This window comes from Oreochromis aureus, linkage group 6 (genome assembly GCF_013358895.1).
Source record: "Oreochromis aureus strain Israel breed Guangdong linkage group 6, ZZ_aureus, whole genome shotgun sequence".
NCBI classification, from domain to species: Eukaryota; Metazoa; Chordata; class Actinopteri; order Cichliformes; family Cichlidae; genus Oreochromis; species Oreochromis aureus.
Window position 1 is genome coordinate 5,637,487 of NC_052947.1, and position 19,236 is coordinate 5,656,722.

The 19,236-nt window shown below is 38.5% G+C and overlaps 1 protein-coding gene across 2 annotated transcripts; it reads left to right on the top strand.

Annotated features, from left to right (window-relative positions):
- The first annotated feature begins 8,037 nt into the window (after positions 1–8,037).
- On the top strand, positions 8,038–18,143 carry ifngr1 (interferon gamma receptor 1). Of its 2 annotated transcripts, none has more exons than XM_031741341.2 (7): positions 8,038–8,334; positions 13,133–13,241; positions 13,469–13,653; positions 13,742–13,887; positions 14,213–14,405; positions 15,424–15,557; positions 15,672–18,143. In XM_031741341.2, exons 1-7 carry the CDS (start codon positions 8,271–8,273, stop codon positions 16,038–16,040), a joined length of 1,200 nt encoding a protein of 399 aa, XP_031597201.1. In that variant the 5' UTR covers positions 8,038–8,270; the 3' UTR covers positions 16,041–18,143. The 2 variants fall into 2 exon arrangements, with proteins under 2 accessions (XP_031597201.1, XP_039469334.1); XM_039613400.1 differs by having other exon boundaries at positions 15,427–15,557.
- The last annotated feature ends 1,093 nt before the right edge of the window (positions 18,144–19,236 follow it).

Sequence of the window (19,236 nt, forward strand, 5' to 3'; positions counted from 1 at the left end):
AAGAATATTAAGTATACATCAGCGTGTGTGTGAAAAGCTTGGTTACATAAAAAGGCAGGGCTTCACCTTACATCAAACCTCAGATACATGGACATAATCGAGAAATAAATCAATCGGAGAGTGAAGTTATGCACCTGTTACAAACTATTTGTGTATTACTATTTATTGTTACAAAATTATAAAACATTCATGCATTTATCCATTTTCTTAATCATTTGTCTGAACCAAGGGGTGTTTTTAGAAATATTTGCTAATTTAGTAAAAGTGTAAAATAGAATTCCCTTATTTCCAAAAGTTTTGTCAGGCTTAATTCGGGCCATTTTTACAGCAGTTACAGCTTTAAGTCTTCTTTGACAAGCTTTGGACACCTTCATGTGGGCAGCATCGACACCAGCATCACATGTGAAAATCCTCTCAGAATCTGTTTCAGACTTCACAGATGATAAGAAGTCTTGTGTCCCCTGGAGATGAAGCCTGACTTTCAACCCAGGTTTACAAATCCGCAGACTTGTTGCTCAGTCTGGTTTAAATCTTCAACAGGCCTTTGGTCAGGGGATTTAAAGCAGCCATCAAGCTCTGACTGATGATGGTGCTTATACAGATGAGCATGAGAGTGATCACTTTGAATTTAATACACCTGAGCAACTCTTTGTTCTAGAATGTCGTGCCTATGTGCTTATATGCAACTTTTTTGGAGCAAAGTATCATTAAATATTCTGTTTCATTTTCAAAGAGACTTTCCTAGTCCGTCAATTCAGTTGAATTCAATTTTATTTATATAGCACTAAATCACAGTCATTCACAGTTGCCTCAAGGCAGTTTATACCGTAGATCCTAGCATGATGGATGCTACAGAGTTTAATGAATAAAAACTTAGTGACAGTCTGTGGGTCTCTTCAGTATTATTAAGTAGTGAAAGTTATGAATTTCAAAAGTAGCCCATTACATTGTTACATTGTGACATTACATTATTATGCCTTTATGTTGTCTCATATGCTATATGAGTACTATAGCATAGGTATAGAAGTACCACCTATGTGATACATATATTAATAGATTTTATGTTAATAGATTAAATATCCTAATACTTAAGTAAAGCACCTCAAGTACATAACTAGGAGACTTCAACCTTAAAAACTCCCCTGTGTCAGGGCTTCATTCACAGAACTGGTGAACTCTGAAGTAGGAACTGACTTGGATTGGCAGGTTAATATTAACATTCAAAGTGTGTAACAAGGTCATCAAGAGGCAAGAGTAGGAAATGGAGTCAAAGTTGTTCACACCTTCACTGATGTGATGAAGCTTATGTGTGGATAAACAACCGTCTTAAGGGACAACCCCCATTAGGGTTAGAATACCTGGGACTCACCGCCATTTGGTTCTTAGAAGTGAAGAAGCTTCTTGGATGAGAGATGAAACATCTTCAAGAAGTCCAGACGCTTTCTTTCCAATCTCCTTTGACCACCTTGAACTGGATGACTAACAGACTTCACAGAGTCAAAGTAAGGAGTGGTGGACCGTCAGGAAAGCAGAACTGCGATTCAAAGATACACATTTAGAACACCAAGCACTCAGGAGCCTAAACAATACTATCAACATGACTGGCCGATTGATCTGAGGAGCAGATGAGTTGAAGAGGGGGTGTTTAAATACAGTGTGTATCAGATGAGTTAAATAAAAGTCAGTTCAACAAAAGAAATGAGAAAGATGGAACTGAAGGGTAGAGAAAAACAGTTCACAACACCCAAAGAGGTATCTTTTCATTCTGTTTCGTGTTATTTTTCTATGTAATCCATCAAGGTTAATCTGAGCTGTCCTGCTTTTTCAATTCAGTTCATTTTTATTTATATAGCATCAAATCACAGCAATGTGTCATGGTGGCCATGATGCTACATTAAAAGATTAACAGAATTACGAAAGGTGCAGAACATTATAAAGATATGAATACATAAATGAATTCATGTCTGCACTTTTCTTGCAAAGTGCAAGTACTTAGGGAAGTGTATTTGTGTATGTTTCCAGTTGGGTCCTTGAGTATTAATCTTTCTGTTGGCTTACGGGAAGAAAGTGTTGCACGGTCTGACACTGGGGACCGAAATACTTTAGTCCCTCATGGCAGGAGGGTGAAGAGTTGGTATGAGGCATGTGTGGGGTTGTCCTCAGTGCTAGTGGCTTTTCAGATACAGTGTGTGTGGAAAAAGTCTGCGATGGAGGGGAAAGTGACTGCATAATGAAAGAATGAAATAAAGATACAACAAAGGAGGCACAGAACTTAGCAACTAAAATATCAAATGAGTGTGAAAATATTCACCTAACATACGGGTGTCTCATTTTTAGTAAACTCATTTTGTAACAGCAACATCAACTGTCCCGCTGTACAATTTAAGATGTTTCACACAAAAAAATGCAGCTCACAGTGTTGATCAGTGATTTATTTACACATCTGCAAAACAGCTGTAACATCTGTGTAGAGGGAACCCAATGGGATGCTCAATGGCTTTGCTGTCAAAGGGTTTGGGGAGTTGAGGGTGGGGAGATTTAGCAGCGAGCAGGATTTGTCACAGCTGGATTAGTGATATGGGTGTGCAGAAGGCAGCTGTAATACAGGCTCACATGGAGTGCCGAGTGGTCAGAAATCCAGGAGGCTGGGTTTAAGCCTATAGAGGTGGAGCGAACAGTCATGGAAAGAGTAAGACCTGTCGTGAGTGACACCACAAATTTTTATTCTTTTTGCCAACTAAATGTTATAAATCTTATTCTTTTTAATACAAAAAGTACAAATCCAATATTTTACAGTTTTTTTCTCAACTTCTTTAGCACAATTCTCACTGCAGTAATGTCACTCTCATTAATCTTAGTGAAGCTCTTAGACCAGTTAAGGCAGTCTTCATTTATTAGGTATGTCTGTTCAACTGCTTGTTAAGACAAATATCCAATCAGCCAATCAAGAAGGAAATCAAGAAATGGCCAAGAACACCTGCTACGTTCAAACAGAGCATCAGGAAGAAAGGTGAGATGTCAGATGTTTTGTGCTTTCAGTACGTAGTTTGTTTGTAATGAGTAGTTATTTGAATTAGTGTTGCCTTCCTATCAGTTCAAAGTAGTCTGGCTAAGACCACTTGAAAATTGGCAAAAAATCATATTTTGCATGGTTGGATCTTAACAAGGTTCCAAATAGAGCTTCAACGTGCAACAAGAAGAAATGGGGGTGAGACAAAAAAATTTTGAGCATGCAATTTATTTTTTTTAAAAACAACAACAACAACAATTAAACTGAAACGGGCTGGTTTTTTTTACAGCTGATCAAAAGTTTAGGACCACACCTCCAAAAAACCTGTTAAACCCAACAGAAATCAAAGTTTCAAACATGAACTCAGTAATGAGTAGCTCCACTGCTATTATTGATCACTTCAATAATTCCTTGTGGTATGCTTGATGCAAGCATTTCCAAGTGGTGAAGACGGTCGCACAAAGGGCATCTACTGTCTGGAACTGTTGTCCATTTTTGTAAACTTCCCTTGCCATCCATCCCCAAAGGTTCTCAATTGGATTTAGATCAGGGGAACATGCAGGATGGTCCAGAAGAGTGATGTTATTCTCCTGGAAGAGGTCCCTTATCCTGCGGGGATTGTGTACTGCTGGGTTGTCTTGTTGAAAAACCCAGTGGTTACCACACAGACGAGGGCTCTCAGTCATCATCATCATCATCACCTTTATTTATAAAGCACTTTAAAACAACCACAGCTGACACATAGTGCTGTACATTGGAACTGTAAAATAAAATTACATGAGATATAAATAAAAACCAAATAAAAGAAGAGTGAAATCATTAATTAAATAACTACTTCAATTAAAAGAGAAACTAAGTCTCACTGAGGTTAAAAGCCAGGGAATAAAAGTGGGTTTTAAGACGTGATTTAAAAGTGGACAGTGAAGGGGCCTCTCTAACGTGCAAGGGCAAATTATTCCATAATTTAGGAGCCACAATAGAGAAGGCCCTGTCCCCTCTGAGCTTCCTCCTGGATCTCAGTACCTCCAGGAGCAGCTGGTCAGCTGACCTGAGAGACCGACATGTGGGGATGAAGAAGCTGAGAGAGGTAAGGCGGGGCAAGACTGTGAAGGCATTTAAAAACAAACATGAGAATTTTAAAATGAACTCTAAAAGACACAGACAGCCAGTGCAGAGAGGCTAGCACGGGGGTTATATGCTCTCTTTTTCGAGTTCCTGTTAGGAGTCGTGCAGCCGCATTTTGAACCAGCTGCAGATGTGAGAGCAATGACTGCCTGACCTCCGCATAAAGTGAGTTACAGTAGTCCAGGCGGGAAGAAATAAAAGCATGGATCACTGTTTCAAGGTGCTGCCTCGAAAGAAAATATTTTACTCTTGCCAGTCGCCTTAAATGATAAAAACTGGACTTCACCACTGCTTTGATTTAGTTGTCTAATTTAAAATCACTGTCCAAATTAAAACCAAGGTCAGTAACAACAGGTTTAAAATAGACTTCCAGGGATCCTAAATCAACAGAGGAGGACTCACAGGGACCACTAGGTCCAAACACCAACACTTCTGTTTTCTTTTCGTTAAAATTTAAAAAGTTTAGAGCCAACCAAACTTTAATGTCATCTAGACCTGTCAAGAGAGGTTTTATGGAGACGCCATCCTTCTGCTTTAGTGGTAAATAAAATTGGCAGTCATCAGCATAACAATGAAATGAGATCCCATGCCTTCTAAGGATGGAACCCAGAGGCAATAGATACAGTAAAAAGAGCAGTGGCCCCAAAATTGAGCCCTGCGGGACGTCGCATGACAGAGGAGCAGAAGATGACTCGGAACCGAGAAAGCTGACAGAGAAAGTTCTATCTGACAAATAAGACCTAAACCAATAAAGTGCAGTGCCACCAATACCTGCTACATCATTTAATCGAGAAATTAGAGTATTGTGGTCTACTGTGTCAAAGGCAGCGGTTAGGTCAAGCAAGGCAAGAACAACATGGTTACCAGAATCACATGCCAGAAGGATGTCATTAAAAACCCTCAGGGATGCTCTCTGCAACATCTGGACATAGCCAGGGGCTGTTTGACGCCCCTGCACCAGTCTTCAGTCTCAGATGCCATCTGATGGTTATGGGGCTGCAGTCGGCACCAGTAATGGCCTCAATTTGGAACGAGAATTGTCCAGTGTCTTGACGGACAGCCAATTGGATACTCCGGCTCAGTGCTGGTGAATTTTTTTTTGGTTCTTCCACTTGACTTTTTTGTTCCATAACCCTCAGGATCATTTAAGAAAATCCTAATGACTGTCTTACTAGGTCCCACCTCAGCAGCAATGGTGTGCTCCGAGAGACCCTGCTTATGCAGTTCAGCAAACCAGACCATGTTCAAAAAGGAGAAGGCTTTTTGACTTTGCCATCAGAACATCATGACAGTGTGACTACCTTACAGAAAATGGCAATAAATCCACATTTTTGCACAGATTTGGCCTTTTAAAGGCATGTGGTCCTAAACTTTTGATCAGCTGTAAAACAGCCTGTTTCAGTTTAAGCGTTTTTGTTTTTTTTTTCAATAAATTGCATGCTCATAAAAAAATGTGTTGTCTCACTCCTATTTCTTCTTGTTGCATGTTGAAGCTATACTTCAAACCCTGCTAAGACTCAACCATGCAAAATAAGATTTTTTTTTGCCATTTTTCAAGTGCTCTTAAGCTTTTGATCAGGACTGTACATTTACCGAGAGAACTGCTGGGTAAAGATATCTTGGAACTGGATAACTGGATTTTTCTCATTTCGGACCATTCCATGTAAATGGCTGTGCAGGAAAATCAGGCTGTGTGAGATTAATGATACCACATTCAATCCTCTTTCTTCCTTATTCTGATGCTCAGTATGAAATGCAGCAGGCTGTCTTGACCATGTCTACATGCCTAAAAGGCTTTGAGTTGCTGCTGATGTGAAAGGCTGATTAGACATTTGGATTATTGGGATGAGCAGTGGCACAGGCGTACCTAATAAAGTGGTTGCAGAAGGTGTGTAGCATGGCTTTATTTGTCTATACAGTAATTGGTGCTATGTTCTCAGATTTTATATATTTTCTTTTTTGTTTTCTGATGCATACAGTTTCACGAGTATCATTTTGATTTTCTCCATTTTATCAGTTTTGTAAAGCTGCAAAAAATCCTTCAGATTTAATTTTCGTGTCTGAACAATTTGTACTCTGTATTAGGCCTCCATTTTTGTCAGTAAGGTTATGAGAGAAAAAAACATTTTAAGGACTCATTTTAAAAAAGGGCAGTGAAAGGTTTTTCTTCATTCATCACAGAGTTCAAGTTATTGACTGACTATTCATGTTCTGACAAATGTTAAAAAGGTTTGAAGGAGCTGGGCTACAGCAGCAGAAGACACTGGGGGCGTGCCTGTCAGCTAAGAACAGGAAATTTAGGCTACATTACAAACCGACTCACCAAATTGGCCAACAGAAGATTGGAGAACGCTGTGCTTTAATTCCTCAACAGTCCCCAGACCTCAGTCTGTAGTAGAGCACCTCTGGCATGTGGTGAAAGAAGAAATGTGGATGAGCAGCTGACAAATCTGCAGCAACTGTGTGACGCAATCCTGTCAATATGGAGCAAAATCTCTGAGAAATGCTCCCCACACCTACCTGAATTTGTACCACAGAGAATTAAGGCACTTTTTAAAAATCAGTTTCACTGTTACCACTGACAGTTATTTGTTGTATTTGCTCTTTCAAAAAGTTTGAAGTACTGTGATTGAACACACAAATGCAATGCTGCACAATACTCAAGAAGGTGAACGATCTAGAGTTGTGACTGAGAAACGTTTCAATGAGTTGTCAGATTCAAGTGAAAAGTGCATCGATGCAGTAATAAATCTCTTTAATAAATATCTTTCATAGTGAAGCGTACAGAGAACAAACAAAAGTGTATACAAAAACAATGAGAAAGGCTAATGTGGGTGAAAAAATGTGTAACTGATTTGAAGGACTACGATTAAGAGTAGTCAGAAGAATTTTTCTGCTGTGAGCATTGCACCAAAGCGTTTAAGACAAACTGGGAGCAGCTCTGAGGGCAAAAAGGGATTTAATTTACCTACTAAAGTGGTCGATGAGTGCATGTCAAGTCAAGTCAAGTCAAGTCAAGTTGCTTTTATTGTCATTTCAACCATGTACAGTGGTACAGTACAGAGTCAACATTCCTCCGAGACCCTGGTGCTACATGTGACATATAACAGAGAAACACAGGACTACGTACAGTAATGTCCAAATATTGCTAAAAAAAACATAAAAACAAGACAAGGCAGTGCAACACTAGACAGAAGAGGAGTGTGTGTGTGTGTGTGTGTGTGTGTGTGTGTGTGTGTGTGTGTGTGTGTGTGTGTGTGTGTGTGTGTGTGTGTGTGTGCGCGCGCTTGTGCATGTGTGTGTGAGAGAGAGAGATGCTTGGTAGTGACATGTATGAAGGTCTGATTTTGATTTCAGGAATTCTCCAAAGTTTCAAATAAATCCATTACATTTCACTTCTATGTCTGAACTTTTTTCTGAACTTTTTTTTCTCCAAAACAGGCAGACATTCTATTTTTGAAAAAAAAAAAAAAATGGTGTCCAAGTCTTAAAAAGTTGTTGGTGTTAAAATGTCTTGATGCATTCTCAATCATCCAGGAAAGTAAATCTCCAAAAGTTGAATCTGTTCATCTGGACGTAGCGTTTTGTGGGAGAAACGTTTCGTCACTCATCCAAGTGACTTCTTCAGTCTCTGGTGTTAAAATGTTTTCATTCATTGATCGGAGAGCTAATGTGAAAAGGGTGAGTCTATGTTGTGAAAAATACCTGTGTTATGAAAACTATTTTGAGAAAAGCGCGTCACGAGTAGCGAGCAATGACGTTCCAGATGTGAGAATTGCACCAAAGTGATCGCGAAAATGTGCGCGCTGTCTAAAGCTTTTGTTTTGAAAATACAAGTGCGTCTTCCGTTGACGTCGCCTAGGTGTTTTCCAGGTAAATTTGGTCGGTTGTATGCGCTTAGACACATGCCGGAAAAGGAGTTGTTGATGATGTGAGTCCGTTGATATCGGCAGATTTGTGGTGAAATATAAAATAGTTTTTATAAACTCGCAGATGAGAAATTACACGTGTTGTTGTGACAAGTCTGCTTTCTCGATGAGAGCAAGTTGACGTTTTATTCGTTTTATTTGCCTCCTGGGCTCTGAAGAGGAAGTTTAATTTAAATAGTCCCTATCACAGCCTCGAGGTTGGAACAATGTCTCTGAGCGATGAGTTGACTGTTCTGCTCCTTCTGATCAGCGGGGTTTCTGCTGTGAGTGGTATGTAGACCCTTTTAAGTACTTATCTTAGAATCACTGTTTTTTCAAACCTTGGGTTCATTAAAATTGTACATACAAAGTTGATCTGTTTTGCGCTGTTTTAAGGGAAATCATTAATCATACGTTCACTTAATAAAGTTTTATTTATGTCACCATGTAATTTAAAGTTCCTGGCATGTGTCTAACGAGCTGAGCACAAAAGGAGAAAAAAACAGGAAAAAAGTGGACATTGTTGCACGTGACAAAAATATGGTGATAAAAGTAACAATCAAACTGCTACAAATATGTAAAGACTATGACTTAAAAGTTATTACAACACCCAAAAGACATGTGTTAAGGTTAATGAAATTGGCATGCTAAAAGCATAGGTAAAATGTGTTTATGCAGTGTGCTGTCACTTTTCTAATACATTTGGATAATCAAACACTTTATCCTCTTTGAACCTCTTTGAGGTGAGACATTTGACCAAAAAAGGAAAATCTTTTATTAAATTAATTCAATTTAATTGAACAAAATGTTACACTGGTCTTTAATGTCACCCGTTGAACCTCTCCTCCTTGATTTCTAAGATGTTTGAGGGTTTTCTTACGTGTGTTGTCCTTTCCAAATTTCCCCAAAAGTGGGACTTGTGTTGACCAGGCCATTCCATAACCCTGAATGTATTTTTTTGTTGTTGTTGGGAAATTAAAATGGGAATTTTGTGCTGTTCTTGAGAGCACCTCATCTGGTTAAACTTCATCTATTTGACAGGTGATCTCTCATTATCCTCAAACACTTTCTGACATGATGTATTCATGGTTAAGGGAATGACTGCAAGCTGTCCTGTTCCTAAAACAGAACATTTACAGCCCTACCTTTGACTCGTCTGTCCATAGTACATTCTGTCAATACACCTGGTCTTTTCCTGTATGGTTGCTGGAAAGCTGTAGTTTTCCTTAGAGTTCTTTTTGAATAGCAAATTTTTCTAGTGAAGGTTGGATTCAGCGTGTACTATTACTCTAACAGTTACAGAGCTACCTGTAGATGTCTTGCTGACATTTTAAGTTCTTAAAGATTTCCATTTCCTTCAAGCATCTGCTGTTAGGATGAGTTTGCTTGAGCAAGCAATGCTGTTCAAACTGGAGGTCTTTTTTTGTTGTTGTTGTTGCCTCACACCCTCTCTCTGGAAGACTGCTCCAGCCATTATCTATAGGCAGTACAGTGTTCGTGAGATGTCGTTATTATTATTTCAAATCACTGTTTCTGGGAACTCCTCTCCAGACCTGTTAATTTTGATAGCAGAAGCTAAGTTGATAGCGATTTGTTAATGATTTAAGGAAAAGATGGGTGTGGGTGTGGGTGTGTGTAGGAATGTTATATGTTTTTAGACTTTGTGATGCTACGAAAATATAAAAGTTATAAATGTGATCAAGGTCCAGGCTGCTGCTGAGGGCTGTGTCTGAGGTGATGTTCATATAATTGTGGCCATTTTCCAATCAGTTTAATTAGTAATCAGGTAGCTCTGTCCCTGCTAGCTTAAAATCTTTTCACAGAAACTTTGAGGAACAGTTTCATTTAGTGGAAAACCTTTTGCTTAAGTTCTCATTTCCCTCTTAGATGCTTTGTCGTTCTATTTATAGGAACACAGCTAACCGGTCCTGCTGTGGCGCACTGACATTCTTCACTGCTGAACCACATATCAGCTAGTTTTCCAGATCATTTCGTGCTGTGGAGTAATAGACTTCATGTGAACAACTGCAACACTAAACTTCCCTTATAAAACAAAGGTCAACTACGGGCACTGTGAGTGTTTGCAAACTGTACTGTGAAAGAGGGTGAGGTCTTGATAAACCTGCTCTGTCTTAACTGATAAAGGACGGTACCAGCTACAGTGCGTATTCCACAGAACTGAACAAATCAGTCGATGGCACTGCGTTGATGTCCTTGGCCTCAAACTTTAATTCATCAAATCAAATACATGTATTTTATAATATGGTTGGTTTGGTGGCGTTGATTGGAATTTCAAACATTATAATTATTATATGACCAACCCAGGTCCATAAAGAAAAATGTTTTCTCTGAAAGTTGACAGGCCTACACAAACAATCTGACCTCCACCACATCCTACACATTTGAGATGAGATTGTTTGGCCGTGAACTGCAGTCATTAACTTTCAGTGTGTTTACATCAACATTACTTTATTGTTTTTCTCTTTCAAAGAGGTCTCAAATATCACCTGAACTGACAAACAGTAATGTGGGAAATTCTTTGATTTAACCTTGTGTTGGGCCAAGTCATCATTAAAGATGACCGCAAAAAATACCCCGTAACCCTTTGACTCTATGGTATCAGTATATATGTTTGTTTGTGTTGTTTTTTTGGCTTTTAAAAGGTTTAGATGTAAGGTTTACAGCTACACTTTAGGGCAGTAGTATGAATCAAGCATTAGACAGCAGACAAAATCTTTAAAACTCATATGATCATTTCTATAGTTGTTCAACTTTCTTAAACACGGGACCGTTTCATGTTTCCAATATCCGTCATACACATGAACTCTGTGCAGGATTATGAAATAACATCTAATGGGATCGGAAGTGGCAGGTTAATTCTTGCCCTTTTGGAATGATTCATTCATTTAACTTTGGCTGTAACAACTCATATTCCTAGACGTACAGTAATTTCCCATAATAGCATGACAGGGTTTTACTACTTTTAATAGGAAATAAGACAACCCCCAACAAGAACATAAAAACTGGTGTACAAGAAAGAAAAATGGAAACCCTGTTGCTCTTCAGTGAGTAGAAGAGTAACTCTGTGACTATGTAACTATGATCTAACTAGCAGTTCGATCCTTGGAGAGAAATAGTTAGAAAGTCAAGAATCCAGGCCTTAGATTGTTATTCGAAATGTTTAAATGTTCTGAGAGACTTCTGAGGTGAAACTGTGTAGAAGGCTAAAGAACAATCCAAAAGTAATAGAGCTTTACTAACAGGAATCAGAGTCCAGATTAATAGAATTCGTTTCAATCAAGTTTACTCTTAAACTGGTTCCCCACAGGGATGTGTGCTATTGCTATTATTTATCCTGTACATAGCTATGTGTCACAGCAGGTATGGCAACAGGATCATGTAAAAAGTATGCAGATGACTCTGTTGTTAGCTGACTCTAGGACAAAGAGATCAGCTGCAGCACAGTCCGTGATGACTTTGTGAATGGTGTGATGAGTTGTATGTTCAGGTAAACATATTCAAGACAAAAGATGCCGTTAAATTTAGAAAATATACACAACAGGTCAAGTTAACTGAAGGTCAACTGCACACTTAACTTTGAAGCAAACTCTGCAGCCGTGTGTGTATTTATTCTTTTTTTAAGGCACCTGACACCTTTGATTGTTGTCTGTGGCTGTTTTTGAAAATGAGCATTTGAAGATGGATGACTCATCTACTGCAGATGAAATCTACCTTTGGGTAAAGGAACTTGAACCTGGGCTGTTGTCCTGTGAAGCACACACTCGTGATATTTTTCAACAATAATTATATGATTTCGCAAAATGTTCAAAGACTGATAAGTTGTTAATGCCAGCAGTAAACACAATAAGCTGGTCTTCTAAAGATTTAGCAGTTTATACATTTTGGTTGGAACCTGATGTGGAAATGTTTGATACTTGATGTAGTTCTCCAGTCGCTGAACACTTTCTGCAGTGTATATTTTCCCTTGGACTGTAGTGCTGTTTATCTATCTAAATTACTGTTGTGTGAAATTTGTAAAAAACACATAGAGATGATCTTTTCTTGAATATAATTAGAAAGCCCACAAAAAAATAAATGTGAAAATTTCTGTAGCGCCTACTTTCTGTGGTCCACACAATGTCATTGTTTTGGTCGGTGGTTATGGACAGCATCATGTTCCTGGTGTAATTAACTTTCACTATTTCTGCTTTAAAGTTATCTTTTCTTTCCGAGTTTGGTTTTCATTTTGCATGGATCAGTAAAGGCTGTAAATGTACCTTTTCCACCCACACTACCAGACCAAACGTTTTTGACGATTACCTTTGGATCCTTGTTTTGCTTAAATGTTGATGTTCACACCCTTTAAGATTCAAAACAGGTGAGACAGATACTGAGTAACAACGTGAAATGCTGGAGAGAAACCAGAAAAACAACAGCTATATCTGCCATTGTACGTTTACCTTGCTATTTGAGAGAAAGTATGTGTTAACACTCCCTCTCTTGTGAAATCCGACACAGGAACAGCGGCACGGTAACTGCATAGACTGTTCGTGTCTGTACAGATCTGATTGGCTCCAATGATAAATGTGTTTATCCAGCTCTGACAGCATGTATGAAAGTTGAAATTTTAACAAATGTTTTCTTTGGTATAAAACTAACAAAAGAAACCCAACTACATCCACCCCACTAACAACACGCAGCAAACAGAGGTGTGGATATGATGAAACTTCAGTTCCTGTGCGCAAATTTCCCAGAAGAATTTCCCAAACAAAACAAAAAAACATTCTAGGTGGCAGGTTGGGTTTTTATGTCCCCTCAGCTCTGAGGCTGTAACCAAGCAACCCTACAATAAGTCTTGATTACATGATTCAACCATGTAATCAGTGTGAGGGCCACTGATGCAGTCAGGTGTTTCTATTATTGTGTCCACCCCATTTATAGTAATGATGATAAGCTGAATATTTCTCTCCTTCATTTCTTCCCATTTCTGAAAAGTTCCAAAAGAAAATTAAAATCAAATTTCTTGTGGGAAATGCTCTGAACGGGATATATGAAATAAATGTCTCTTTCCTCTTGTTCTTATTTGCAGTTTCACCTCCAACAAATGTAAGAGTGAGCTGCCAAAATGTAAAGGTCTCTGTCCGCTGGGATTACGGAACCAAAGAGCCACAAACGATCTTTAGAGGAAAGCTCCATCCGTAAGAAAAGAGCTTTTATAATATATTATGTTCAAACTTATTTGGATTTTATTTTGTGTGATAAAGGTGCCTAAATGCACTGTTGTGCATGTTCTATTGCTTTGTGCGCTCCCGTTTGTCAGCATTAGACTCTGGAAAGACTTTATAAATTCACTATACACTTTCTCCACTATATTTACAGTATTATTCATAGGATTAATCTGTCTTTCTCTTTATTTTTTATTTAGGAATTGTACATTTGAAACCACAGATCACGAGTATGACCTGAGCAACTGTATCTGGAAATCTGGGGAACAGCGATATCTCAGCTTCATGTATGTCAGTATAGCAGCTGTACAGGGAAGCAACCAGTCTGTAGCTGTGGCCTCAAACACTTTCTCCTTTAGCAATTTAAGGACAGTCGACACAAAATGTAAGCAATGCAGCTAGTAGACATTTGTGGAGCATGATTTAAGTGAGAGATGGAGATTAAATTTAAATATCTCTTCTCTTCTTCTAAGGTTCTTTAGAGTTCCCTCCTGTAGAAATAAAGGCGAAGGAGCAGATGGCCACAGTAAGTTTTCAGAATCCCCTCAAGTTCTACAAAGAAATAGCACAGAAGGACATGCATGGATACGAAATCAACTTTACAGTTGAAGATGAAAAGGTAAGGGGTGGCGGGACACAAAATATATTTTCATGTCTTCATTTGCAAACAAACGTTTGCTGGTTATAAACTACATCTGAAAAATTGATAAGTGACAATATTAACTGCCTCTTGGAAGAAAATCAAGAATAAATATGTTCTATATTATATAGTATTTATTTAATACCTGGAGCCAGACATGATTTTCGTAAACACTTGTGGGAACAGTCCATTTGTTGGTAATAACACACCAATGCGCTACGTGTCACAACCACCATAATCTGCATTATTTCTGGTAATTAACTTAAATAATCAAGACATTAATAAATTCCTCTGTGACTTTCAGGGAGCCTTTAAATCATCATGCACAACTGAAGAAATCTGCCAATGTAATGTGTCATGCAAAAAGGGTGTGAAGAAGTGCGTCAATGTGAGTGGAATCTTGTTTGTCAGGTGGCCCGGCTCTCTGCAGGTGAAGTTCAAAGAGACAGAGGCAGAGACATGCACGTTCTGTGCCTCTGAAACACCTCCCCCACACAGTAAGTGTTTTTATTTATTTATTTTTATTTTGGGGGGGAGGTGTGGGACAGAGACTAGTGGTTTTAGGATCAACAAAGTTGAGAAACTAAAGGCACAGACACATCTGTCAACAGGAAGTAGTTCAGTATTTGCACAGGCCTCATGCAAAATCTGGGTGGGAACTCATTCATTCTATTATTGCAATGTGACTAAAGGTCCAGCTATTCATGAATTATTTTTGTACCCTTAATGATTTGCATCTCATACATATCCAGATTGTTGGGATACAAACACTGAAACACTGACATATGTAAACTATATTATTATGGTGACGCCTAACAGTGTTTACTGCAAATGAATTTCACTGTTTACCAAAGTTTTCATGAAGCAGACCTAGAAAGAATACTTCTAAATGTTGGGGAATATTATACTATATTATATATTTAAGGGCATCAAACACAGACTTGCATAAAGAGAACAGGTTGGCTGGTTGGGTCACGTTTTAACTGGTCAAACTTTAATGTAACATTGCATGCTAAACAGATTTCCAAATGAAGTTGTAAATGAAACATTCTTTTAAGTAGTGTCTGAGATATTTGAATGCTCTGCGTTCAGTCATCATAAGGCCATGTTTTCTACATGGTTAACTTGATGGGAGGGCATTCAGAAGAAACTCTTTTTTTTTATGTAAACACCACAAAAATCAACATAGAAGCTTGAAAATAAATATCCGCTGAGTACTAGAGTTAGGGGTGCAGAATGTCCTGGCAGAACACGTCTCTAACTTGTGAGCACATGTCCTGAGCATCTGTTGCATGTGATTGCACAGCAAGCATCTCACTAGGGGTGGTAGATCTATAGTAACTGCAGGCTGAAGATGTTTAAAAAATGCAGCCCTGTATGAGTTTATGGGTTGGATTTGTAAATCAGAACCAACTGATGTTGTTTTTGTTTAGTTTGGTTCAGCTGATCTGCTGACATTGAGGCCGAGCTTTACTTTGTGCCTGAATTAACCTTTTGTATGTTTTGTTTTTTTAGCAGGTTTCAATGAGGTGATAGTCGCAGCTGTGCTGTCATCCTTGCTTTTATTTGTTCTCATTGTGGTAACAGCTTGCATCTGTAAGCTAAAGGCGTGGACATTTAACCCCTCAGATACTCTACCTTCATCTCTGGTAAGGTGTCAAATAAAAAACTAAAATAAAATAAGCAGGACATGGGTAATGATGTTGCTTTAACTGGTTTTTTAACCTTGTGCCAAATGCTTTTTCTGTTCCTGTACCTTGCAGAAGGACAGTGCAGGGAATCAGAATAAGCATCCACCCAACCCAACCAGACCACACATTAGTCGAATCTCTGTCGAAAGCTTAGACAGCTGTCAGAACGACCCTGAGGAAACTGTTCTTCTCAAGGACACCGGTCAGTCCGCAGACAACAGCAGTGCTGGCTCTGACTACAACCCTGGCAACTCCTGCTACGCAGAGAGACCGCATTTGGACAGCAGCGATTCTGACAGAAGTGGGACGGATGATGACTCTGGAGATGACTCGGTAAAGACGGAGTGTGTTTCAATTGAAGAAAGGTCTGCTTATGACTGCCCACATGTGATGATGGACATGGGTGGTGGAGACATGGTCACAGGTTACACTGGGAATTAAGTCATGACTCGGAGGACTGAAGTTGTTTTTTTGTTTAAACTCAGGTCATCAAAGGTTAACAATCTAAGCCCACCTTTGGAGTGTGAGTTTACAACAATATGAAATCTTCACTATATTTTTGCCTTTTGAACATATTTGGCCAGCGGTTAACACTGCACTGACAGACTTGGTTGTCTCAGGGAAGCAAGCTGGACATCTTTGTCTTCCAGCTGTTTTCTGTCTGGTTACAGAGGCAGCTAGCTGGATCTCTGCTGGTTTCTGCCCCTGCATCAGATGCAGTAGTGCACACCTGTATTGAAGAAGGGCATCTCAAAGCACAGAGACAATCGCAGTTAGATTTTAAGCTCAAGGAAATCAAGCTCAAAGAGAAGATTGCTTTAGGAGGGATTGTTTCCCCAAATCACACACGCACAAATGGTTTTCTTAATTGCATCAGATACAAGGATAATAGAAAACGTTTATATACCATCTTTTAATCTCTGCTTAAGATATATGTCTATATATAAACTGATCCAGCACAATATTAAAATCACTTGCCTATTATTGTTTCAGGCTCAGCAGTGCTATGTGACAGTGTTTCCTTTCACTGTGGAGTGGCGCTTCTCTGCATTGTGCTTTTTTCGCTACATGCTGCAGAGAAGTGATCAGTTTGGACTTTTTTCAGTGTAGTGTGGTGACTGACTGATGTAGATTAATCCAAAGGAGGTTGTTGGAATATTAACTACTACTTTGATCTATAGAAAGCAGTTGCAGTGAAAGGTGCAAATATCTACTGATTATCAGGGGCAACCATATTATCTAATCTAAACAAATATAATGTATTTGCATCTTTTTGTATTGTGCTTTACAACAATTGCTTCCATTCATTTTCTAAATTTGTGTTGGGGCTTATCAAAGCAGTGTCATAGTGTGGCTGGAGCCTATACCAGCCGACAGTGTGTGTAAAACATTTGGGACAGGAGTGTCCGTCCATCTGTTCTCTTAACTTTATATCTAAGACAATGGAGCCTGTCTGAGACTCGCCCTGGGGGAGAGTCTATCACGAGGCCAAATGGCTCAAATAAAACCCAACTATCTATAACAGGGTAAATAAACATGATTGTTTTTCTGTCTTTTTGTTGTATTGACCCTTAAACACTCTTAAAAATGCCTTAGAGCCATTGTAAGGGTTTTGCATGAATGGTCAGAGATAAACCCGGGATTGTCCACTCCTGACAGCAGAACTGCAGGTGTGACAACTACCTTTCAATGCTGCTGACGGTGCCACACCTATGCAGCCTGTTGTTTGGAAAAACTGCAGCCGGCAAAACCTGCTCTGTAGGCCATGGGTTAGTGCCTTTCTTCTGCTTGCCTCATAAGCACGCAGGTTTGTTGTTTACTTCAGGGTTGATGTTTTGTTTTTTTTCTATGATGTGGGAAGTGTAAAACATTGTTGTATTAAAGGTATTTTTGTACAGCTTATATGGTCACATTCTCTTTAAAGGTTGGACACGGGAATGATTTTTAAAAAATTTTTATGTGCATTGACCAGCATCACTAATAACATGAAAACGTATCAAACATGAGTTTTTCCTCTGACTGAAACATTTAGGACTGCTCTCTCCTCAGCACGCGGTTCTTTATTGCATAACAAGAAGGAATGTAAACACATTTTATCCTGTGGGGATAAGACGGCACGCTAAAATCGGCAGGAACCCGGAAAATTGCTTCTGTCTTGTTTTGATCATTTATTCAGAACTTTTATGATTTTATCACTAGCAGTGACGACTGTTTATGGCTGGGTGTGACTTGAAGTGTTCCAATACAAATCAAATGTAAGGGGACGCATTACAGGTGAAAAGAAGGAAAGAATTTTCTAATATAACTATTAATCTTCCATTGTGGATTACTTAAAGTAAGAATATGTGTAATATCTATTTTCTGAATTGTAATGATTTTGCATTATCATACATATTTCTTCCACGACACTATCCTGACCAAACACAGTGCTTTTTTCATTTTGCTCATATTTTAGTGTAAACGCTATCGTCAACAGTTGCCATGCTTTTTATTAATAAATTGAGTGAATTGCTGTTGAAGTGGACATTTGAAATGGCCAGTAAATGTGTTTTTGTATTTTTTAGTTTTTGTGAAGCATTATTTTTATTTTTATTTTTTAAGTTTATATAATATCACATTGAAACTTGCCCAGATAACTACTTCGACTATGATCCAACCCACAAAAGTAAGAAATACTGGTGTTAAAGGTAACATGTATAGATACATCAGTATTAGGCTTTTGGTTGCTGTCATGTTTTATTTTACCTCAAGTCATATATTTGGATAAAAAGAACAAGGTTCTTACTTGCTCACTAACTTGCTAAGATTAAATGACTAAGTTACATACATAAATTGTAGGGTACAATCAAATACTGTAGAAAACACATAATCCTGCTAATTAATAGACTAATAAAAAAATAGAACTACTAATCCAAACTGAAGCAAAAATGTCTTGAACAGCAAGCAATCATTTCTTTATATGTTCAAAATTCTTCAGACTCATTTATTTTGGATCATGGTTCATTAAAGCCTTAAAAAAGGCAACACTAAGCAAACAACTTGGCAAAGAAACCATTTAAAACTTTGTCTAGGCACTAGTAAAACACTTTTTTTGCACCACTAAGGTGATTTCCTAAGAGCAATTAGCCAATAACTTGCCATATTTCAGCATGATGTGTTCTTGGAAGAAAAAAAAAAGAAATACCTGCTCCTTTTGAGAAAACTGAACAAGTGACTAAAAACAATGTGACAGTGGGAGGCCTAAAAAGCTTATCTGCAGATCAGCAGATGAACCCATGTAAAAGTAATGAGGTAGTTCAGAGCAGGTTAAACTGGTTTGCAGTTCAGTGGTGATGTTTACAGTAACGTACTATGTTGAAGTGCTGCCGTGGTGTTCACTATCAGTGTAACAGGGAACATGTAAATTTTAACTGATTATTCAGTCGCCTTTATGTATAAAGACAGCATGATACATGATCTGCTCTAATCCTGTTGAAGTCAATTAAATCTGGATGTCAGAGCAGTGCAGCTCAGCTGATCACAGCCTGCATATATAAGAAATCCACTGGCCCTATAGAAATAGAATCAATAGAAATTACTGCAACTTAAATCTAAGTGATTTTTTTCCAGTCCAACTTTAACTCCTGACTTTAGGCAT